Raw genomic sequence first — 24,304 nt, forward strand, 5'->3', positions numbered from 1 at the left:
TTTAGAGAACACTGTATCGTTTTTGTTTTCTAATAACAGTGCAAATGCTGCGGGCAAGTCTAATGTAATGAACGGCTAGTGCTGCTTGTTTGCTGGTGACCACAAAACTTGGATCATTATATTTTTATGTCAGGAAAGCTACAAGTTATTTTGAGGAAAAATTAGAACATTAACTTAAGTTGCATTCATTGTTCTTGTATTAACTTCACTATGCAATCACTGCAGTAGTCTATTTGAGGAAAGATAACTGGATGAATTAACCATTTATGCATCCAAATCCAGAATTTTAAATGGTTTAAACACTCAAATCATAGTCAAGAATTTGATATTGATGCATTAAATGGTTGTTTGATAGTTTTGGATCCGTGAAGCATTAACGATCACCGCATCACCAAGAACACAAGTGTATGCCATTCAAAAAGCAATGTACCAATCACAGAATACAACAGGCAAACGTAGAAGTTCCCATATCCCAAAATGGAATTTGCCTATTCACTGCAAACCAGCAGAAAATGCAGACTAAGATGCATATGCATCGTATAAGCTCTTGAATATCACAATAAAAATGGAATTTGACTTATTCAGTGACTGCAAAACAACAGATGTGCACATAGCTCTACCTCTTTAATGTGTATTCACTACTCAAGGAGTTGCTGCAGCCTCTGTTAAAAAATTCTCAAATTAAAATCTGAGGGACATAGGGATCAAGTATGTGTTCATCCCCCCACTCAGTGAACTCTCTGGTCCTCAAAAGTTTATCATTGCCAAGCAAGCCTAATAATTAATTAAAAGAGCTTTCAAATACATGTCTGTTCCGAATGGTTTTCTCAAAATTAGTATCTTAAATGAATCTACATAATGAACTAATGCATTTACCTTTTCACAGGAACAGTATTTGAAAAACATCACTATGGCAGGTTACAATCAAAATGATTGGATCATCAACATGACAAAATTTACACCACTTCAGCATCCTAATTGGTAGCCGTCAGATGTGGATTGTAAAATAAATCCCAACGTATATTTCAGGATATATTCTTGCAATCAAATAACCATGAACCAACATCAGAATATATTTACTGGTTGCTGGTGGAATAGGTTTGATCACTTAAAACATTTATTGACAATATTTTTGAAAAGTTGTAAATACTTTAAATATTGCTATTCTATCAAACAAATACTATGTTATTCTATTGATTTAGGAACCTTAACACAACTTCACTTCTAATTTCAAGAACTATAATTCAAACAATTGAGTTGACATTTAGTGAATGAGGAAATTGTAACACAAGGTTACTTTGACAGGGGTTATAGCAGACAATACACCAGTGTGATTTGATTTTCCATCACAATAAAAAATTGATTTTCCATCAAAAAACAATTTTTATATGAAGCACAGGGGTAAAGATCAACCTAACAGACAATAAGTATCTAAAAATTCCAGAACAGGTTTGTACTAGGAGCAAGCCTCAATAAGAATATCTGAGGCAGTGCAATTCCTTTCTTCAAAAAAAAAAAAGCAGAATTATCATAATCTTTAATATGGTATAGAATTCATACCTGCAATTGTTCTGTAGAACTGCTACTATGTTCATCTCCAGATTCAGAGTCTTGATGATGCTTTTCCGAACTCTCTTGTGCCCATTCATTTGAAGGCTCATGAACCAAATTTTTTATTTTCTCTGCCTCCAGGGTTTCAAAATCTTGTGGTTGTTCCAAAATTCGATTTGGATTTGTAACTTTTAAATACTGTGATGTACTCTCTCCAAATCCTTGACTATGGTTGCTAGCTTTGGCACTATTTTGGACTCCAGAATGCAAGTGGCCTATCCCTTGAACACAAGCCTGGTCCTGGTTCTGTGTTTGGCTTGTGCTTTGATTTTTTGTCTGGTTCTGTGCAGAAGTCTGAGATTGTCCCTTAAAGGACTTGAAAGAGCTGGAGTAATCTAGTGGTTTGGAAAGATTTTCAGTGGACATTTGCATTAGCTTGGCATCTGCATTTAAACTAGCAGATTTGATTTTAACAGAAGTGGGTACAAGTTTCACTGGTGGCATTAATGCCTTTCGAGGTAGTTCTTTAACATACTGTGCTGGAAGATAAAACGGCTTTGAGCCATCTTCTTTCTTAACTTGCCACCAATCATTATTTGTCTTCTTCAACAAAATATACCTTTCACCTTTCCTTATTGTAATTTTTCTATCTTTTGCCTCGTACTCATAATCATACTCCACCTCAATATTGATCTGTCCTGGAACAACAGATACATCTAGTTTTCCGTCTTTCTCAGCCATCTCAAATAAATTATCATTCATCTTTCGAAGCTGGCAGTAATCCGCATGATTTTTTTCCAATGTTGCGCTAAAGTTGGGGGGGGGGGGGAAAGACATATTAGTAAGTACGATTGTTTATCCTCAATATACTGAACATCATCGTCAATACTTATTGCAAGCCTTTATCACCGTATATTTTTGCACTTGTTAGATTACTTAAAAATCAATGCAGCTATTGTGGTTTTCTTATACAATCTTAAAATTACTGCTTAGCCACGATGAAATAAAATTTGAATTACAGGAAGATATTTTAATTAATTAATTTTTAGAACAGATTTTCACTCCATAAGAATCAACTTGTGTACTACATATGCTGCAACTCAAATATTTTATTGAGGCAGTCTTAGAAAAGATGAGAACAAAGACAATTTAAGCAGAGAAAATCTTCCTGCCAAGCTGCCAATCGAAATATGCCTAATCCTACTGCCATGGATATTCGCTCAACAAAGGGTTGGAAACTCGGCATGCAGGAAGACTGAAAAACAAACCTTTGGGGTTTTATTGCAGGCTACCAGTGATAGGGGGTGGGCCCCATTCAAAGGCCTGATCGAAGGATCTGACAACAAGAAGGGGTACCCACTGAGAGACACCCCACTGGCCTTGATGCCATAAACCCTTCTGCCATCACTTATCTGTGGCCCAAGTCCCTTGACAATCCTGGACCTCAGGCTCTCCAGAAGGCTGGTGGGACCCCTGTTGCCTACATTCTATTCTACCCAATTTGTGGAAGAACAGGTTTATACAGTAATAGGACGCTAAAAGGCACAGGAGATTACACTGGGTGTAAATAGGAATAGAGGAAAAGGGGGTGAAAGAGAACAAAGGTTCTAAGCAATCATCAATACTCCACAACCCCGAGAAGTTTTGGCATGGGGCTACTTAGGAATGAGCTAGAAAGCATCTACTACAAAAAAAAGCAAAACAAAGTGAATATGCAGTTTATAGATTTAAAGATTCTTTCCAACTCGGATGCTGCGAGTTCAGGACTCACATTCTGCAGTAAAGAAAAGCAATGAAGTATTCACCACCGTAGCTAGGAACTAGCTTTAAGTTGTTCTAAGTGGAAAAAATATGTAGGTGGCTTCCAGTCAATGTCAAGAGCATAACTATCACAATTCCTTGGTGATGGTGCAGAGGGAAATGAGCAGTATAGAAACTAGTCACATCAACTAGAAAAGGCCACCTCGGGTCAGCGGTAGAAGTGGCAAGAGGCAGAAGATTTTTCTTTTTTAAATAAGCGGTCTTGTGGTTGCCAAGAACAGGGGCAGCTACCTCAGAGTCACTGTGACTCAATGCACACAAAGGATAAATACAGCATGATTAAAAATTGGTCCAAAATCGTGGAACAGGAGGTTCAGATGGTATTTAAATATAAATAAAAATGAGATTATATACATGCAAGAATATTGTAACTCATTATTAAACAGTACTGGATTTCAGTAAACACATTTTTCAAGTAGGTGCCATTTTTATAAGTCTGGTCAAGTGTCAGTCCTGTGAAATTCTCAACACACATTGCTTACATTATAAAGTGTAGTTATTCCTAAAGTAACTGGCAAGTTTATTTTAAAGTTTTAATATACAAAATAAATACATTGCACTGTTTTTTTTTAAATGCCTTTATCATATTTATATAAAGGTGGTACATCATCTCAGGAATCCACTTATGGTTTATGTCATCTAAGCTTTTCAATTGTTCTGTTTTACTTATGGTCTATTTAACATTGTAATATTTACATGTTACAATTATAACTCCAGAAAGATTTTCTGCTTGTTTGACACAAGTCTTGTGGAGTAACTTAAATTTAGAGAATCAATGCAAAACTGTATTTGGCCTTTATTTTGCACACAAACACTGGTGCACTTATATAGTAACAAATTAAGTTTTAAAAGTTAGGTGAATACAATTGTGTGCATAACTATTCTTCCTAGTCAGAAAGAAATAGAGAACCAGCATTAGAGGTCAGGCTTACATACTAAACAACAATAGATGCAAACAGAAAATGCTGCATAAACTCAGCAAGTCTGGCAGCAGCATCTGTGGAGAGAGAAACAATTACATTTTCAACTTCATATGATTCTTCTACAGAACTGTCTCCTCACCACAGTTCTAGGCAGGCATTCAAGAATTGAACCATTCATCATGTGAAAAAAAATTTCTGAAATCACATTTGCTTCTTTTAAAAATCACTTTAAATCTGTGCCCTCTCACTCTTGATCCTTTTACGAGAAGGAACAGTTTCTCCCCATCTACTCTGTGCAGTCATCTCATAATTTTGAACGTTTCTATCAACATCTTTTCTCCAAGGAAAACCATAGAATTCTTGCAGTGCAGAAGGTGGCCATTCAGCCCATCAAGTCTGTACCAACCCCCTGAAAAAGCACCCACTTAGGCCCACTCCATTGCACTAGCCCCACATCCCCACCTAACCTGCACATTTTTGGACACTTAAGGGGCAATTTTAGACTGACCAATCTATCCACCCTGCACTTCTTTGGACTGTGCGAGGAAACCAGAGCACCCAAAAGAAACCCACAGACACAGGGAGAAAGTGCAAACTCCACACAGTCACCCAAGGCTGGAATTGAACCCGGGTCTCTGGTGCTGCGAGGCAACAGTGCTAACCACTGTGCCACTCGGGCGGCTAGTACTGTTGTTTCAGTGGTTAGTACTGTTGTTTCACAGCACCAGGGTCCCAGGTTAGATTCCTGGCTTGTGCAGAGTCTGCATGTTCTCCCCGTGTCTGCGTGGGTTTCCTCTGGGTGCTTAGGTTTCCTCCCACAAGTTCCAAAAGCCGTGCTTTTAGGTAATTTGGACATTCTGAACTCTCCCTCCGTGTACCCGCCGAAGAGGTGCCGGAATGTGGCGACTAGGGGTATTTCACAGTAATTAATTGCAGTGTTAATGTAAGCCTACTTGTGACAATAAAGATTATTATTATTAACCAGTAAACCGCCCTCTCCAATCTATCTTCATAACTAAAATGTTTCATCCTTGGAACCATTCTTGTAAACCTCCTCTGCGCTCTCCAATGGGCTCGTGTTCTTCCTAAAATACGGTGCCCAGATCTGTGCACAATATTCCAGCTGAGGTCTAATTAGTGTCTTGCGTAATTTAACATGGCCAATCCACCTAACCTGCATATATTTGGACTGTCGGAGGAAACCGGAGCACCCAGAGGAAACCCAAGCAGACACGGGGAGAACGTGCAGACTCCGCACAGACAGTAACCCAAGCCAGGAATCGAACCTGGGACCCTGGAGCTGTGAAACAACTGTGCTAACCATTGTGCTACCGTGCAGCCCCTGTTCAACATAAATTCAACATAACCACCTTGATCTTGTACTCTATGACCCTATTAATAAAGCCCAGAATAGTATATGCTTTATTAACTGCTCTTTCCACGGTCCTGCCACCTGAATGATATATCCACATATACACCCAAGTCCCTTTGCTTATATTGTCTCTGCGTGTTCTTTCTACCAAAACGTATCACCATGTATTTTGGATGGGCGTTAAATTGAGATCTGCTCTCTCAGGTGGATATAAATGATCATAGAACATAGATCATAGAATTTACAGTGCAGAAGGAGACCATTCAGCCCATCGTGTCTGCACCGGCTCCTGGAAAGAGCACCCTACCCAAGGTTAACACCTCCACCCTATCTCCATAACCCCATAACCCAGTAACCCCACCCAACACCAAGGACAAATTTTGGACACTAAGGGCAATTTACCATGTCCAATCCACCTAACTTGCACATCTTTGGACTGTGGGAGGAAACCGGAGCACCCGGAGGAAACCCACGCACACACGGGGAGGATGTGCAGACTCCACACAGACAGTGACCCAAGCCGGAATTGAACCTGGCACCCTGGAGCTGTGAAGCGATTGTGCTATCCACAATGCTACCGTGCTGCCCATGATGATGATATTATTCAAGGAATTGGGAGTTCTCAATAGTGTTCTCATATAATCTTACATAGGACTTACAACATAGAACAGGCTATTCAGGTCCACTCCAATGTTTATGCGACACATGATCCTCCCAGCTTTTTTCACCAAACCTTCAACATATTCTATGCATCCTATCTGGCTGCATCACAGTCTGGTATGGCAACTGCTCAGCTCAAGACTGTAAGAAACTACAGAGAGTCGTGAACATAGCCCAGTCTATCATGCAAACCCGCCTAACATCCATGGACTGTCTACACCTCCCGCTGCCTTGGGAAAGTGGGCAGCATAACCAAAGACCCCTCCCACCCACTCTTCCACGGGCAGGAGATATGAAAGTCTGAGAACACGCACCAACAGTTTCAAAAACAGCTTCTTCCCCGCTGTTACCAGACTCCTGAACGACCCTCTTATGGGCTGAACTGCTCTCTCCAAGCATCTTCTCTACTTATACTACACTCGGTATACTTCACCTGATATCTGCGTCTATGTATTTAAATTGCGTATCTGTCGTATTTTCATGTACAGGTCGATCTGTCTGGACTGTACGCAAAACAGTACTTTTCACTGCACCTCGGTACACGTGATAATAAACCCAAACCCAACAATATTCCTTTCTTACTTTCTCGCTCCTGGATTTGTCCAATAACCAGAATCCCCTTAAATACATCTATGTTAGTTGGTTCGGCTACTCTTTGAAGTCGTGACCACTCTCTGGATAAAAGTTTCTCCTGATTTTCTTACTGGATTTATTAATGACTATTTTATTTTACAACCCCTAGCTCTGGTCTCTGTTGCAAGTATTTTTTTTAATGGGCTAGCATTTGTTGTTCATCCCTAATTGCCCTCGAGAATATGGTGATGACCTATTTCTTGAACTGATGCAGTCCATGTAAGCAACAGTGAAAGGCCAGTGATATAGTTCCAAGTCAGGATGGTGTGTGGCTTGGAGGGGAACTTGCAGGTGGTGGTGGTCGTATGCATCTGCTGCCCTTATGTTTCTAGATGGCAGAGGTTGCAGGTTTAGAAAGTGGAGTTTAAGTTGCTGTTGTGCATCTTGTAAAGGGTTGTTCACACTGCTGCCATTGTACATCAGAGGTGGAGGGAGTATATATTTAAGGATCTGTATGTGGTGCAAATCAAGCAGGCTGCTTTGTCCTGGATGGTGTTGAGCTTCTTGAGTGTTGCTGGAGCTGCACTCATTCAGGCAAATGGAAATATCTTCTCTGTTTCTTCCCCATCAAACGCTTTCAGAATTTTAACAGCTATATCAGATACTTTCTCAGACATCTCTTTTTGCAAGAAAAGAACCAATAACCTGTTTGATTTTTCCTGATCAATCTGGCATCTTTCTAGTAAATCTATTTTGCACCTTCTCCAATGCCAAATCGCTCTATATCTATAATATGGAGAATAGGCTGTTCACATTTCTCCGAATGTGGTCTAATCACAGTTCAATACAAGTTTTTAATTATATTCCTTTAGAAAGGAACCTCAATGCTATATTCCATTTATTTAAAATGGCCTTATTAATCAAAGTCATTACTTTTAGTGGTGTGTGTCTAAGGCCAATAATTATCTCTCACCTACATTACGAAAATTAATTAATTATCTGGCCATTATCTCATTGCAGTTTGTGGTGACTTGCTGAGTGTACATCGGCAGCATGTTTTCCTACATTACCATCAGACCATAAGACATAAGAAAAGAATTGGGCCGTTCAGCCCATCAAGTCTGTTCCGCCATTCAATCATGGCTGATATGTTTCTCATCCACATTCTCCTGCCTTCTTCCCATAACCCCTGATCCCCTTATTAATCAAAAACGTATCTTAAAGACACTCAGTGATTTGGCCTCCACAGCCTTCTGCACCAATGAGTTCCACAGATTCACCACCCTCTGGCTGAAGAAATTCCTCCTTATCTCTGTTTTGAAGGATCGGCCCTTCCGTCTGAGGCTGTGCCCTCGGGTTCTAGTTTCTCCTATTCGTGGAAACATCCTCTCCACGTTCATTCTATCTAGGCCCCTCTGTATTCTGCAAGTTTCAATGAGATTCCCCCTCATCCTTCTACATTCCAATGAGTGCAGACCCAGAGTCCTCGACTGCTCCTCATATGACAAGTCTTTCATTCCGGGGATCATTCCTGTGAACCTCCTCTGGAGCCCCTCCAAGACAGCACATCTTTCCTTAGATCCAGGGCCCAAAATGCACAATATTCCAAATTGGGTCTGAGCGATGTTTTATACAGCCTCAACAGTATCACTGTTCTTGTATTCTGGCCCTTTGATCATGAATGCTAACATTGCATTTGCCTTCCTAACTGCCAACCGAAACTGCATGTTAACCTGTAGAGAATGCTGAACTGGGATTCCCAAGTCCTTTTGTGCTTCTGATTTTCAACGCCTTTTCCCCATTTAGAAAACAGTCAATACCTCTATTCTTCCTGCCAAAGTGCATAACCTCACACTTTCTCACTTTGTATTCCATCTGCCACCTCTTTGCCCACTCTCTGAGCCTGAGGCCTCTCTGCTTCCTCAACACAACCTGTCCACTACATACCTTTGTATCATCTGCAAACTTAGCAATAATACCCCCAGTTTCTTCTTCCAGATCACTAATGTATATCATGAATAGCTGTGGTCCTAACATTGACCCCTATGAAACTTGTTACTGGCTGCCATCCTGAAAAGGACCCCTTTATCCCCACTCTCTGCCTTCTGCCAGTCAGCCAATCCTCTATCCATGCCAGTACCTTGCCCCTAACACCATGGGCTTCATTGTTACAAAAGCACTTTAGGATGTTCTGAAAGGCATGTTGCAAATGCAAGCTTGGGCTGATAAGTGACAAGAAACATTCGTGCCATACAAGGGTCAGGCAATGACCAACTCACAAGAGAGAATTTCCATATCCCCTTGACATTCAAATGGCATTACCATTGCCGAATCCCCCATTAACATCCTGGGGGTTACTCTTGACCAGAAATTGAACTGCACCAGCCATATAAATACTGTAGCTACAAGAGCAGGTCAGAGGCTGCAGCGAGTAAAGCATCTCCTGACTCTCCAAAGCCTGCTCACCATTGAGAAGGCACAAGTCGGAAGTGTGGTGGAATACTCTCCACTTGCCTGGATGAGTGCAGCTCCACTAACACTCAAGAAGATAGTCACGATCCATGACAATCAGTCCGCTTTTTGGGCACCCCATCCACTTTCACCATTCCCATCTTCCACCACTGATGCATAGTTGCAGCAGTGCGTACAGCCCACAAGATGCACTGCAGCAACTCATCAAGGCTCTTATGACAGTACCTCCCAAGCCCACAACCTTTACCATCCAACACTATTACCATTCCTTCACTGTCGCTGTGTCAAAATCCTGGAACTCCCTTCTATTAGCACTGTACCTACACCACATCGACCACAGCAGTTCAAGAATATGGCTCACCACCATCATTTCAAGGGCAATTATGAATGGACAATACATGCTGCCTAAGCCTGTAACGATAACAGCCCTGAAAATAATAAAAAGTTCTCTACCTCATACACATTTTTGTCTTGGAAGTAACCCATTATTTACAAAAGATTTATTCAACGTAACTATTTCCTTTCTCTGTCTGTGCAGGGTTTACACTTTTTCAAAGTGCCTGCGTGGGTGATTGCCACACTAAATTGCCCCTTAATTGGGAAAAAAAATTCGGTACTCTAAATTTATATATTAAAAACTATTTCCTTTCGTTAATGAAATAAAGCATGGTTTGGGGGCATTACTGGCGAGACCGTTATTTACTGCCCGTCTCTGATTGCGCATGAAAAGATGATGGTGAGCCGTCATGTTGTATTGCTGCAGTCTGTGTGGTGAAGGTAAGCCTGCAGTGCTATTCGAGATCTGGTCCCATAATGAAGAAACAGTACTATATATCCATGTCAGGCGATATGTGACTTGGAGCTAATATCCTATTCCCCATGTTCTTCTAGGAGGTAGGCATCACAGGTTTGGAAACACTTGGGAGTTGCTGCACTGTTTCATGTAGATGGCCAACACTGCAGTCATGGTTAATCTGAGGTGCAGGGAATGACTGCTTAATGTCGTGGCAAGTGTGTCAATAAAGTGGATTGACTGTTGGAAGTTCTTGAGTAAATTGGAGCTGCACTCATCCAGTCAAGTAGACAGTAATCAAACAGGTCCATCTGTCCAATCATGTCCTTGTAAATGGTGGAAACGCTTCAGGGAACCAGGGAGTCACTTGCCACAGAACACCCAGCTGTTGGCCACCGACAGCCATGGTGCAGAAGGAGGCCTTCAGCCCATCGAGTCTGCACTAACCCTCCGACAGAGCCCCCACCCTATCCCCGTAACCCAATCTAACCTTTTGGACACTAAGGGGCAATTGACCTGGGTCCCTGGCACTGTGAGGCAACAGTAACCAAGGCTAAGATCGGCAGTGCTAGTCAAGCTGAAGATAGACAAATTCTTGAACTATAGGGTAATCAAGGGTTATGGGGGACAAGTGTGATGACAAGAAGACTTGAAGAACGTTGGGCAATTTATGGGTTAAAGCCCTGAGGGTAGAGTGTGTTTGACTGCAATGGTTGTTCATTTTAAAATAACTGTTTTACAGGACTTGTGTTTTTAGAAACATGGAAAATAGGAGGCCATTCGGCCCTTCAAGCCTGCTCCACCATTCATTCTGATCATGGCTGATCATCCAACTCAATAGCCCAAGACCACTCCTTCCCCCCCCATATCCATTGATCCCCATTGCCTAAGTGCTTTCTCTAATTGCTTCTTGAAACCATGCAATGTTTTGGCCTCAACTACTTCCCATGGTAACAAATTCCACAGGCCGACCACACTCAGGTGAAGAAATTTCTCCTCGTATCTCTGTCCTTAATGGTCTACTGCACATCCTCAGACTGTGACCCCTGGTTCTGGACACACCCACCATCGGGAACATGCTTCCTGCACCTACCCTGTCTAATCCCATTAGAATGTTATAGATTTCTATGCGATCCCCTCTCAATCTTCTGAACTCCAGCGAATACAATCCGAACCGATTTAATATCTCCTCATACATCAGTTCCGCCATCCCAGGAATCAGTCTGGTAAAACTTTGCTGCACTCCCTCTAGAGCAAGATCCACAGATAAGGAGACCAAAACTGCACACAATATTCCAGGTGTGGCCTCACCAAGGCCCTGTAATTCCAACAAGACATCCCTGCTTTGAAAGCCAATATGTAATTTGCCTTCTTTCCTGCCTGCTGTACCTGCATGCTTACCTTCAGTGACGGGTGTATGAGGACACACAGGTCTCGTTGTACATTCCCCTCTCCTAATTTATGGCCATTCAGATAATAGTCTGCCTTCTCATTTTTGCTACCAAAGTGGATAACCTCGCATTTCTCCAAATTATATTGCATCTGCCATTCATTTGCCCACTTACTCAACTCGTCCAAATCACACTGAAGGAGTTCTGCATCCTCCTCAAGCTCGCCCTCCCACCCAACTTGGTGTCATCTGCAAATTTAGAGATATTATATTTTGTTCCCTCATCGAAATCATTAATACATATTGTGAATAGCTGGGGTCCTAGCACCGATCCCTGCAGTACCGCACTAGTCACTGCCTGCCAATTTGAAAAAGATCAGTTAATTTGTTGTTTTCTGTCTGCCAACCAGTTTTCTATCCATCTCAATACACTACCCCTAATTCATGCGCTTTAATTTTGCACACTACTCTCTTATGTGGGTCTTTGTCAAGAGCATTCTAAAAGTCCAAATATACCACTTCCACTGGTTCCCCCTCATCAAATCTACTAGTTACATCCTCGAAGAGTTCCAGTAGATTTGTCAGACATGATTCCCATTTCATAAATCCATGCTGACTCTGTCCGATTCTGCCACTATTTTCTAAGTGCTCGGCTCTAAAATCGTTGATAATGATTCCAGAAGTTTTAGAAGCCATAAGGTGAAATTGACAAAGGAATGTTGTTTTCAGTCTAGACTAATGGACTGTGGTTTGACTGGGAAAGTCGTTGGGGAGTTAAAGTGCCTGCAGCCTGCAGAGATCATTTGTTTTTCAGCCTGGGAGATGAGGTCATTGCTGAGTGGAGCCAAAAAAGGCAAAGAGATTTTGAAAGCATTAGAGAGGCAATTGGTGGAGAAACTTTAGAAAGAGGAGTTGAATTTTGATCTCCCTGATGCTGAGACCACAATTCTCTCACAGCAAGGTAGATTGAGATCTGGATGCTTGTTTTCTTGTTGTTTAATGGGAAATTGAGTAGTAGTGTTTAAGGTGTAAATTGTAAGCTATTATTTTTGGGTGTGAAGTCAAAAAGTTTAATATTGTAGTTAATAAAGTTTTGTTTTAAAAATAACCACACCCTATTTCTTCATGCAATCATTCCTGGAGCGAATCATTCTTTCCACAAAGCTTTTCAAATACAAATATTGGGGTTTCAGTCCAGTGTCCGAGTCACTGTTGGGGTCTGGTCTGGAATCGTAGAAAAGTGGAGTTGTGGTCAAGGTCATATCAGCCATTTTCTTTTTAATAATGGAGCAGGCTCAAGGAACCATATGGCCTACTCCTGATTTATTATGGTGAGGCCCAAGGACATTGTCCAGCGGAAGTCCTGCAGCAAAGGCCTGCGGATGAAATGTTTGCCCTCCAATAACCATGCCCATATTGATATGACTTCAACAAGTGGAGAGATTTCCCCCTAATTTCCACTGATTTCAGTTTTATGGAGGCTCCTTGATACCACATTCAATCTAATGCTACCTTGACATCAAAAACCGTAAATTCTAGGTATCTCTTGAATTCAGATCTATGCGTATGTTTGATTTAAGGTTGCAATGAGCTCTGGGGCCAAATGATCCAGGCGGAGTCCAAATTGGGCATCACTGAGCAGGTTATTGGTAACAAAGTGCACTATCAACTACATCTTCCATCACTTTGCTGGCTGAGGGCAGACTGATAAGCCCTAATTGGCAGGAACTAATTTATCCTGCTTGTGGACAAGCCTGCTTGCGGCAGCAGCCAAGAAGAACCATTCACCCGATACTTCTGACCAAAGATGATTGCAAATAGTTCAGCCTTGTCTACTGTACTCACATGTTGAGTTAGATTGTGGAATATAATTCTGCTGTTGCTGATGGCCCACCACGCTTCACGAATACCCACTTTTCCTTTATTTATTCTGAATTATTAGGGCAGCATGGTAGCATAATGGTTAGCGCAATTGCTTCACAGCTCCAGGGTCCCAGGTTTGATTCCCGACTGGGTCACTGTCTGTGCGGAGTCTGAACGTTCTCCCCGTGTCTGCGTGGGTTTCCTCCGGGTGCTCCGGTTTTCTCCCACAGTCCAAAGATGGGCGGGTTAGGTGGATTGGCCATGCTAAATTGCCCTTAGCGTCCAAAAAGGTTTTTTATTTTTAAATTTAGAGCACCCAATTCATTTTTTCCAATTAAGGGGCAATTTAGTGTGGCCAATTCACCTACCATGCACATCTTTTGGGTTGTGGGGGTGAAACCCACGCAAACACAGGGAGAATGTGCAAACTCCACACAGACAGTGACCCAGAGGCGGGATCGAACCTGGGACCTCGGCGCCGTGAGGCAGCAGCACTAACGACTGCGCCACCGTGCTGCCCTTGTCCAAAAAGGTTAAGTGGGGGTTGCTGGGCTGTGGGGATAGGGTAGATACGTGGACTTGAGTGGGTTGCTCTTTGTACGGGCCGGTGCAGACTCGATGGGCCGAATGGCCTCCATTGTCAATGTCTATTCTATGAATCTATCCCATCTGGTGAAGCAAGAAAGTCTCAGGACTTTGTCTCCACAGTGTTCACTCCTACCGATACAGTCATGGAGAGATGCATCTACAACCAGTAGCCATGATGTGGAGATGCCTGCGTTGGACTGGGGTGGGCACGGTAAGAAGTCTAACTACACCAGGTTAAAGTCCAACTGGTTTGTTTGGAATCACTAGCTTTCAGAGCGCAGCTCCTTCATCAGGTGAGCCTCACATAAAAGCAATGTTGTGAATAGTGGTTCAACTTCTGAAAAATGCCGGGGAAAGTGCTGGAATCGGTGACAATGGAATTTGTGGCAGGGACTGAAGGTCTTCCCAATATTTAAATAGGGGAAATAACTGCTTATCCAGTACTGGATGGAGGATAAGCAGTGTGGCAATTTAGAGTCAGTGGAGGGGGTCATGAATGGTATTGGTGGAGCAGCATGGTGGCACACTGGTTAGCATTGCTGCCTCATTGGTGCCGAGTTCCGAGGTCCGATCCCGGCTCTGGGTCACTGTTCGTGTGGTGTTTGCACATTCACCCAGAGTTTGCGTGGGTTTCACCCCCACAACCCAAAGATGTGCAGGGTAGGTCAATGGGCCACGCTAAATTGCCCCTTTATTGGAAAAAATGAATTGGGTACTCTAAATTTTAAAAGCATGAATGGCATTGGTGAGATAGAACTGAAACGTCGTCAGGTGTGGAAACAGATGTGGTTTTCGAATGATGTCACCAAAGGACAGCATGTAGATGGGAAATTGTAAGGGCATAAGATTAAATCCTTGGGGGCAACAGTGCTGGAATAGGACGATAAGCTATTAATGGCAATTCTCTAACTACAATTAGAAAGATAAACATGGAACCAGGCTTGTGCAGTCCCACCCACCATCAGACCATAAGACATAGGAGCAGAATTAGGCCACTCGGCCCATTGAGTCTGCTTCGCCATTCAAACATAGCTGATATTTTCTCATCCACATTCTCCTGCCATCTCCCCATAACCCCTGATCCCCTTATTAATCAAAAACCTCTCCGTCTTAAACACACTCAGTGATTTGGCCCCTACAGCCTTCTGCGGCAAAGAGCTCCACAGATTCACCACCCTCTGGCTGAAGAAATTCCTCCTCATCTCTGTTTTAAACGATCGTCCCTTGAGTCTGAGATAGTGTCCTCTGGTTCTAGTTTTCCTACAAGTTGAAACATCCTCTTCACGTCCACTTTATCCAGGCCTCGCAGTATCTTGTAAGTTTCAATAAGATCCCCCTCATCCTTCTAAACTCCAACGAGTACAGACCCAGAGTCCTCAACCGTTTCTCACATGACAAGTTCTTCATTCCATGGATCATTCTTGTGAACCTCCTCTGGACCCTTTCCAAGGCCAGCACATCCTTCCTTTGACCCGAACCTGCTCACAATACTCCAAATGGGGTCTGACCAGATACTTATACAGCCTCAGAAGTATGGCTCTGGTCTTGTATTCTAGCCCTCTTGACATGAATGGTAACATTGCATTTGTCTTCTGAACTGCCAACTGAACCTGCACGTTAACCTTAAGAGAATCGTGAACAAGGACTCCCAAGTACCTTTGTGCTTCTGATTTTCTAAGCATTTCCCTATTTAGAAAATAGTCTATGCCTAAATTCCTCCTTCCAAAGTGCATAACCTCACATTTTTCCACATTGTATTTCTCGCCTAGCTTGTCCAAATCCTTCTGCAGCCCCATTTGCTTCCACAATACTACCTGTCCCTCTACAGATCTTTGTATCATCTGCAAACTTAATAACTTAGCACCTTCAGTTCCTTCTTCCAGATCATTAATGTATATCGTGGAAAGTTGTGGTCCCAGCACAGACCCCCGAGGCACACAAGTCACTGGCTGCCATCCTGAAAAAGACCCCTTTATCCCCACTCTCTCCCTTCTGCCAGTCAGACAATCCTCTATCCATGCCAGAATCTTACCCTTAACACCATGGGCTTTTAACTTATTTAACAGTCTCCAATGCGGCACCTTGTCAAAGGCTTTCTGGAAATCTAAATAAATCACGTCCACTGGTTCTCCTTTGTCTAACTTCTTCGTTACCTCCCAAAAAAACTCTAACAGATTTGTCAGACACGACCTCCCTGACTCAGTCCTATTTTACCATGCACTTCCAAGTACTTTGCGATCTCATCTTTAATAACACTCTAAAATCTTACCAATGACCAAAGTCAGGCTAACCGGCCTATAATTTCCCGTCTTCTGTGTCCCTCCCTTCTTAAACAGTGGTGTTACATTAGCCACTTTCCAGTCCTCTGGGACCCTTCCTGCATCCAGTACTTCCTGAAAGATCATCACCAATGCCTCCACAATTTCCTTTGCTATCTCTTTTAGGATCCTTAGGGGTGTAGTCCATCTGGTCCAGGTGAATTATCCACATTCAGACCTTTCAGTTTCCCCAGAATCTTCTCCTTAGTAATGGTCATTGCACTCACCTCGGCCCCCTGGTTCTCCTGGAGCTCTGGCATCCCACTGGTGTCTTCCACCGTGAAGACTGATGCAAAGTAACAATTCAGTTCGTCTGCCATTTCTTTGTTTCCTATTATTACTGCTCCAGCCACATTTTCCAGTGGTCCAATGTCTATTTTTGCCTCTCTCTTACCTTGCATATATTGGAAAAAAACTCTTCCCATCTTCCTTTATAGCTAACTTGCACTCATACTTCATCTTCTCCCCCCTTATTGATTTTTTAGTTGTCCTCTGCTCGCTTTTAAAGGTTTCCCAATCCTCTGGCTTCCCACTAATCCTCACCACTTTGTATGCTTTTTCTTTAGCTTTTATGCTGTCCTTGACATCTCTCGTCAGTCATGGATGCCTTGTCCTCCCCTTAGCATGTTCCCTCTGCCTTGGGATGAATTTCTGTTGTGCCTCCCTAATAACCCCCCAAAACCCCTGCCATTGCTGTTCCACTGTCTGCCCTGCTAGACTCCTTTTCCAATCAACTCTGGCCAGCTCCTCCATGTTTTTGTAGTTACCCTTATTTAATTGTAATACCGTGTAATACATGGATTGCAGCTTCTCCCTCTCAAACTGCAGGGTAAATTCTATCATATTGTGGTCACTGCTCCCTAAGGGTTCCTTCACCTTAAGTTCCCTAATCAAGTCTGCCTCATTACACATCATCAAATCCAGAATTCCCTGTTCCCTAGTAGGCTCTATCAAAAGCTGCTCCGAAAAACCAGCTCTTAGACATTCCACAAATTCCTTTTCTTGGGATCCACTACCAACCTGATTTTCCCAGTCCACCTGCATATTGAAGTCACCCATGATTATTGTAATATTGCCTTTTTTACATGTCTTTTCTATCTCCTGATTTATTTTCTGACCCACATCCTGATTACTGCTAGGGAGCCTGTACGTAACTCCCATCAGGGTCTTTTTACCTTTGTGATTCATCAACTCTACCCAGAGAGATTCTATGCCTTCTGATCCTATATCGCTCCTTGCTATCGATTTAACTTCATTCCTTACTAACAATGCAACCCTGGCTGCCTATCCTTTCGATAGGACATATACCCTTGGATATTTAGATCCCAACCCTGATCCCCTTGCAGCCACGTCTCTGTGATTCCCACAACACCCAGTTAGACACAGGAGTTCAATCCCCAGCTGGCACACTGGGCAGGAAGGGAAAGGTCAGCAATATGTGTAGGATGAGCGAGCCAGAGTTTCTACTTTTGAGGAGGCAGGATATGCCTCAATGCAACCTTTGGAAGATGCCAAGACAGGCACATAAAAGGTGTAGTCTAACCCAAGAGGGAGTCAAGCCTGGGACAGCACAGGAAGGATAGGAAAATCAAGGGGTTGGAGTTAAGGATTTGGAAAGCTGAGTAGCTGAAAGAGGAGAAATGTAAGGAGGCGTAATGACAGGAGAGAAGGATCTTGAAGGGGCAGAAAAACATGAAGTCGGAAATAATAAAGTAGAAATAGAAGCAATGGGTTCAGGTCCACAGCATCAGAAAAGTGTGAATGGAAATTAACACAGGGAGAGCTTAAGTTAAATAGGCTGGTTACATAGCTTTTACCAGCTCGTATACACCCAAGTAGAGAGTAAAGAATAGAGAGGAGACAATGGGGGGAAAAGTGCCCAAAGTTAAAGTCATAATAATGGGTTAAAGTTGTCATGATATGTGGAATCAGTGTGGAGCATTGATGAACCATTGTCCAAGTTTGGTGATAAGTGCGGCAGGTGAATGAAGCAGAGTAGCACAGGATGTACTGAGGGAGGAATTCCTGCTGGAATGAAGATCCAGGAAGTGTGCAGAATCCGTTTCAGGACAGAAAATGACAACAAAGTTAGAAGTCAATTTATGATCCAAAAGCAACAGAGCCATGTGCTTCAGTCCAGGATGATATACCAGACTAGCTGAAGTAGACAAACCAGAAGAACTAGTCCAAACACTGGCTCGCCTGGTACAGAGACCCTCAGACCTTGCTTCACAGCAGGAGCAGGGGAAATGGCTGAAGTTGATCAAAATCAACAGACAGAAAATCAGAGCACACAATAACTGTCTTGCAATACAATCCTGTTATCTAGTTCAGAAGCATAGTCTTGATGTCCAGAGGATTCAAGAGTTTGAAGCCAAGGTTCGAGGCAAAAACCTCAGAGCTCAGAGGAATTTGGTGAGCCTATATGGTCACGGTTGGGCAGTGACAGTTGAAACTCAGTTAACTTGAAATTAAAGTTTAAAAAAACATTCTTTGAGCTAGAGGAACATGGAATATTTGGGGATAAAAGGCCAAGAATGGTTGGTTGGTCCAGGGGCTGGTTTAGCATGGGGCTAAATAGCTGGCTTTTAAAGCAGACCGATGCAGGCCAGCAGCGTGGGTTCAATTCCCGTACCAGCCTCCCCGAACAGGGGTGGAATGTGGCAACTAGGGGCTTTTCACAGTAACTTCATTTGAAGCCTACTTGTGACAATAAGTGATTTTCATTTCATTTCATGTATGCCAGCGTTTGGCCAGGGACTGAAGTTCACAATAAGGAGCTCCCTATCCAGCTGACTTCCCAGGAAAGGGGTGGTGGTGGAGGTAACGAAACCACAAAGTAAAATTCTTGTTGTGTCCCTGGGTCATGTCGTAACTTGTACCCACTTCATTCCTGATCAGAAAAATATTTCCAGGTATTTTAGTAGGGTCAGTATAAAAATGTTAGGCAACAGACATCTTGTGGCTGTTTAACACTGCACAATATTAACAATTACATTTTTCAGGAGTACAATAATGTACCTAATAAACACACATATCGCTTCAGGGCAAGACATAACGAGCAAAGAGAAACCCTGCAGCCCTGGCGAAGAAATAATAAGACAGCGAGGGAAATGCGCATGGGACTCAAGTGTATGAAGGTTTAGGAATTCCTCTCCCGACCTCTCAACACAACATCTGCCGATTTAAAACAAGTGTGCGTGTGTATGTTTGGTGGTGGGGCTGGGTGAATGTGCTGGGGGTTGTAGGAGACAGGACTCTGTGGAAAGGGGAAGAGGGGACAGAGGGACGGTTGCGTTGAGGGTGGAACAAACCGATCAGTGCTCGGAGCCCGACTCGGTGCGGTTGTTGATATCTCGCCATGATTTATATATCTGATCTGTGGGGAGGAGGAGGAAGAGGGGCGGCCGCTGAGTAAATCTCAGGTTTATCTTGTGGTTGCCGCTTCCTCCTTCGCTTTAACCGAGGCCTCAGTCCCGGCCTCGATCCTCACCCACACACACCCAACCCGGGCGGGGGGACGGGAAGCCTGGGAAGGCGATCACTCGCATTTACGACAAATGATTAAGAGGGAGAGAGGAAAACACAAAGGAGACCAGATAAACTTTTCCGTTGCAAACTCACTTCAGCAATCAAACTTTTAAGCAACATGATTTTTTTTTTTAAAAACCCATCACGCACCTGCTCCGGGCGACAGCAGCCGTGGAAGGAGGGGTGGGTGGGGGAGTTTTAATTTGCTAGAAATCCGGTTTAATGTCTGCAAACTGACGGCTCCCTCACAGGTTTGATTCCGTCCCTTTGAATCATTATCCCGATCCCTCCTGCCGTCGAACAAACAACATCTCGCCTCGTTTCCACGAGCCGCGCGTGCGCGCTCCCGCCGCTCAGCCTCTCGGGCCGCGCGTGCGCCCGTCTTCCCCCCGCCCGAGACGCTCAAACCGTCCTCCATCTCGCGTTGGTGGGGTGGGTGGGGGTGTGCGGTTGCCTGGCAGCGACGACTCGCGGCCGCAAGAGGCGAGGGCGCGTCGGCGGGGAAGCTGCCGACAACGCACAACAAAAAGACGGGGGCCCGTGACGGCCGCTCCCCACCCTCTCCAAAACAAAATCGCACTCGCTGATGTTGGACCTGAGGGTTGCTTTGCTTTTGCCGTGAAGAGGTAAGCCATTAATATCGTAAATGGCCACGTTTTCCCGGCTGATACACGGGTGAAGGGATCAAACAAACCCTCTTTGCAGCGAGAGTTCCCTCTGACACCAGCCCACAACCGAGCTTGTCTAAGGAACAGGATCAATTTTTCAATTGTCTTATCAAGATATTGAAGTGTAAACAGCTTTACAGGAGGTCAACCTGAATATAATCACATACAACCGTCCACAGAAATGGAGCTCCGACTGCATGGGACAGTATGGTTTTGTTTATGCAGCTCCGAGTGAAGAAAATTACCCTGTGGATTTTTGGGGGAAAAAGCACCTCTGGCAAATTCATTGCAATGTCTAAAAGAAATCTCAAAATATCGTTTTTTTAACGACAATGGAGCAACACCCAGTTAGCGAAGGAATTCTATTTTCACTCCCTAGGTACATAGCAACAAGTTCAATAAAGTACACTTTACCAATTAAGTAATCAGGGACACCCAAAAACATTTCCAACATCCTCTCCTAAAATTAAATCCAGCAGTGGGTACAGTACTTGTGTTATGTCAGCAGTGACTCAGGAATGTACTTCAGTATTACAGATCCAATAAAGGCGATTTTTTAAAAAAAGTAGCTTAATTTGATAATTGTTTCCTCCACATTTGATTTTGCACTGGGTTGACAACAGCTAACACCTGGCAACATAGGAATAGGAGCAGAATTCAATGATCATAGAATCCCTACAGTGCAGAAAGAGGCCATTTGGCCCATCAAATCTGCACCAACCCTCCAAAAGAGCACACTACCTAGGCCCAATCCACAGCCGCATCCCCATAAACCCACCTAACCTTTGGATACTTAGGGGGCAATTTATCATGGCCAATTCACCAAACCTAAGATCATGACTGATCTGCAACCTACCTCCATGTACCCACCTTTGCCTTCAATATTTTGCTTTTATCTTGCTTTAATCCTGTCGGTTGAGGTGATACGGTGGCGCAGTGGTTAGCACTGCTGACTCATGGCGGCGAGGACCCGAGTTCGATCCTGGCCCCGTGTCACTGTCCGTGTGGAGTTTTCCCATTGTGCAGGGTGGAAAAAAAATAATTGGGTACTCTAATTTTTTTCTTTTTTAAACTCCTTTTGGTTAACAAAAATCTGTCAATTTCAATTCTAAAATGAATATTGACCCAGCACCAATTGCAGAAGAGGGTTCCAAACCTCTACCATCCTTTGCATCAAGAACTGTTTCCTAATTTCACTCCTGAACTGTCTAGCTCAAATTTTCATACTAGTCCTAGGCTCCCCAACGATCATAAATAGTTTCTTCCTATCAACTTTATCTAATCCCTGTTAAGATTGTGAAATTTTTGATCAAATCACCTCTTAACCCGTCAAAATTCCAGGGAATACAACTCGGGTTCATGCAATTTCTCCTTACACTTTTTGGAGTCCCGGTATTATTCTGGTCAACCTACACCCCATTCCCTCCAAGGCCAATATATCCTTCTGAAGGTGTGAGTCTAAAACTGCATGTAGAACTCCAGGCGTTTTGTATATTTGAAGCTTGACTTTTGGTCCATTGCATTCTGGTTTTCTAGATATAAAGGCCAGCATAACAATGTAATTTTTAATTATTTTCTGTACCTATTCATGACATTCTAATAATGTGTGCCCAAGTCTCTTTCACCTCCAAGCTTCACCATTTAGAAATGTTATAACCCCAACGAGACCCACAGGGACAACCTGATTGATCTCCTTGTGGTGTTCGTGGGGTACGATCTCCCCCACTGAGGGGTGGATACCTAACAGCGGACTCATTAATTCCCGAAGATAAAATCCGGCCCAGGAAGAAGCCACCATTTCAAGGTGGTCCCGGTTGGGACTTGAACTGTTACTTTGCTATTGTGTCTCCTAACGTGAGTAGGAAATAAACTATTTTTAACTCTCATTTTCGGGACTCCTCATTGGACTGGATTGCATTTTTTATTGTCACGTGTACCAAGGTACAGTGAAACGTATTTTTCTGTGTGCAGCTCAAACAGGTAATTTAGTACATGAAAAGAAAATACATAATAGGGCAACACAAGATACACAATACATAGACACAGGCATCGGGTTAAGCATACAGGAGTGTAGTATTAATCAGATCAGTCCGTAAAAGGGTCGTTTAGGAGGCTGGTAACGGGGGGGGGGGGGGGGGAAGAAGCTGTTTTTGAATCTGTTAGTTCATATTCTCAGACTTTTGTATCTCCTGCCTGATGGAAGAAGTTAGAAGAGTGAGTAAGCCAGGTGGGAGAGGTCTTTGATTATGCTGCCCACTTTCCTAAGGCAGCGGGAAATGAAGATAGAGTCAATGGATGGGAGGCGGGTTTGCATGAGGGACTGGGCGTGTTCACGACTCTGAATTTCTTGCAGTCTTGGGCCGAGCAGTTGCCATACCAGGCTGTGATGCAGCCAGATAGAATGCTTTCTATGGTGCACCTGTAAAGTTGTGATGTGGAGATGCCGGCGTTGGACTGGGGTGAGCACAGTAAGAAGTCTTACAACACCAGGTTAAAGTCCAACAGGTTTGTTTCAAACACTAGCTTTCGGAGCACTTCTCCTTCCTCAGGTGAATGAAGAGGTCTGTTCCAGAAACATATATATAGACAAAGTCAAAGATGCCAGACAATGCTTAGAATGTGAGCATTTGCAGGTAATCAAGTCTTTACACATCCAGGGATAGGGGTAACCCCAGGTTAAAGAGGTGTGAATTGTCTCAATTCACAGCTCCGCAACCCTTCCGACACCCGCCCATGGCCCACCCGCAGGTCGCGCCCCCGGGTTTGACAATACCTGACATAGGGGACGCAGTCTCAGTGATAGGAAGCCAGATGTTCGAAAAGATCAGGATAGGAATACAGCAGTTGAACTTGCGGGACACTGAGGCGAGGTTGGAAACCTACATGGGGGAACCCCTAACCACCGCAGGTACAACAATGATCCCAGTTGCCCGGACAACAGTCCCTCAGGCTGCCTTTGATAATAGTGCAGGGCCCCGGTCTGTGTTTGCTGGGCTGGGATTGGCTGCACAGGCTCCATTTGGACTGGGAACAAACTTTCGGGATGGGCACTGGGGGACTGTATGAAGTCATGGGGAAGTACCCGGAGGTTTTCCAGGAGGCCCTGGGTAAAATCAAAGGTGCCATGGCAAGGATACACGTATACCCTGAGGCCTAACTAAAGTATTTCAGGGCCTGCCCGGTTCCCTATGCATTGCTGACAAAGCTAGTGGACCAACCCAAGTGCTTGGGAAGTCTAGGAATCATCCGGTCGGGCAATTATTTCAGAGAAACTTCATTGAAGCCTACGTGTGACAATAAGCAATTATCATTATTTGCAGATTGGGCAGCGCCTGTAGTCTCAGACAGAAACCAGACAAAACTGTCCACTTGTGCGGAGATTATAAGATAATTGTAGGGCAGCGCGGTGGCGCAGTGGTTTAGCCCTGTTGCCTCACGGTGCCATGGTCCCAGGTTCGATCCCGGCTCTGGGTCACTGTCCACGTGGAGTTTGCACATTCTCCCCGTGTTTGCGTGGGTTTCGCCCCCACAACCCAAAAAGATATGCTGGGTAGGTGGATTGGCCACACTAAATCGTCCCTTAATTGGAAAAAATGAATTGGGTACTCTAAATTGGTTTTTTAAAAATAAAATAATTGTAAACAAGGCATCTCATTTGGACAGATGCCCGCTCACGCAAATAGAGGACCTCTACGCAAAGTTGGCTGGAGGACAGTCTTTTTCTCAACTCGGTATGAATCATACATACCTTCAATTGGAGCTAGACGCAGTATCCAGTGAC

The 24,304-nt window shown here is 43.6% G+C and overlaps 1 protein-coding gene across 4 annotated transcripts in view; it reads right to left on the reverse strand.

The window, feature by feature from the left end:
- arhgap12b (Rho GTPase activating protein 12b) overlaps positions 1–20,209 on the reverse strand; it is a 297,001-nt gene extending 276,792 nt beyond the window's left edge. For all 4 annotated transcript variants that reach the window (XM_038798268.1, XM_038798267.1, XM_038798265.1 and 1 more), the window contains exons 1-2: positions 20,006–20,209; positions 1,561–2,359 (exon numbers count right to left, since the gene is read on the reverse strand). In XM_038798268.1, the coding sequence (XP_038654196.1) occupies positions 1,561–2,313 (753 nt within the window). In that variant the 5' untranslated portion in view covers positions 2,314–2,359; positions 20,006–20,209. The remainder of the gene's footprint in view (positions 1–1,560; positions 2,360–20,005) is intronic.
- Between the last annotated feature and the right edge of the window lie 4,095 nt (positions 20,210–24,304).

Source organism: Scyliorhinus canicula, chromosome 5 (genome assembly GCF_902713615.1).
Source record: "Scyliorhinus canicula chromosome 5, sScyCan1.1, whole genome shotgun sequence".
In the NCBI taxonomy this organism is placed as follows: Eukaryota; Metazoa; Chordata; class Chondrichthyes; order Carcharhiniformes; family Scyliorhinidae; genus Scyliorhinus; species Scyliorhinus canicula.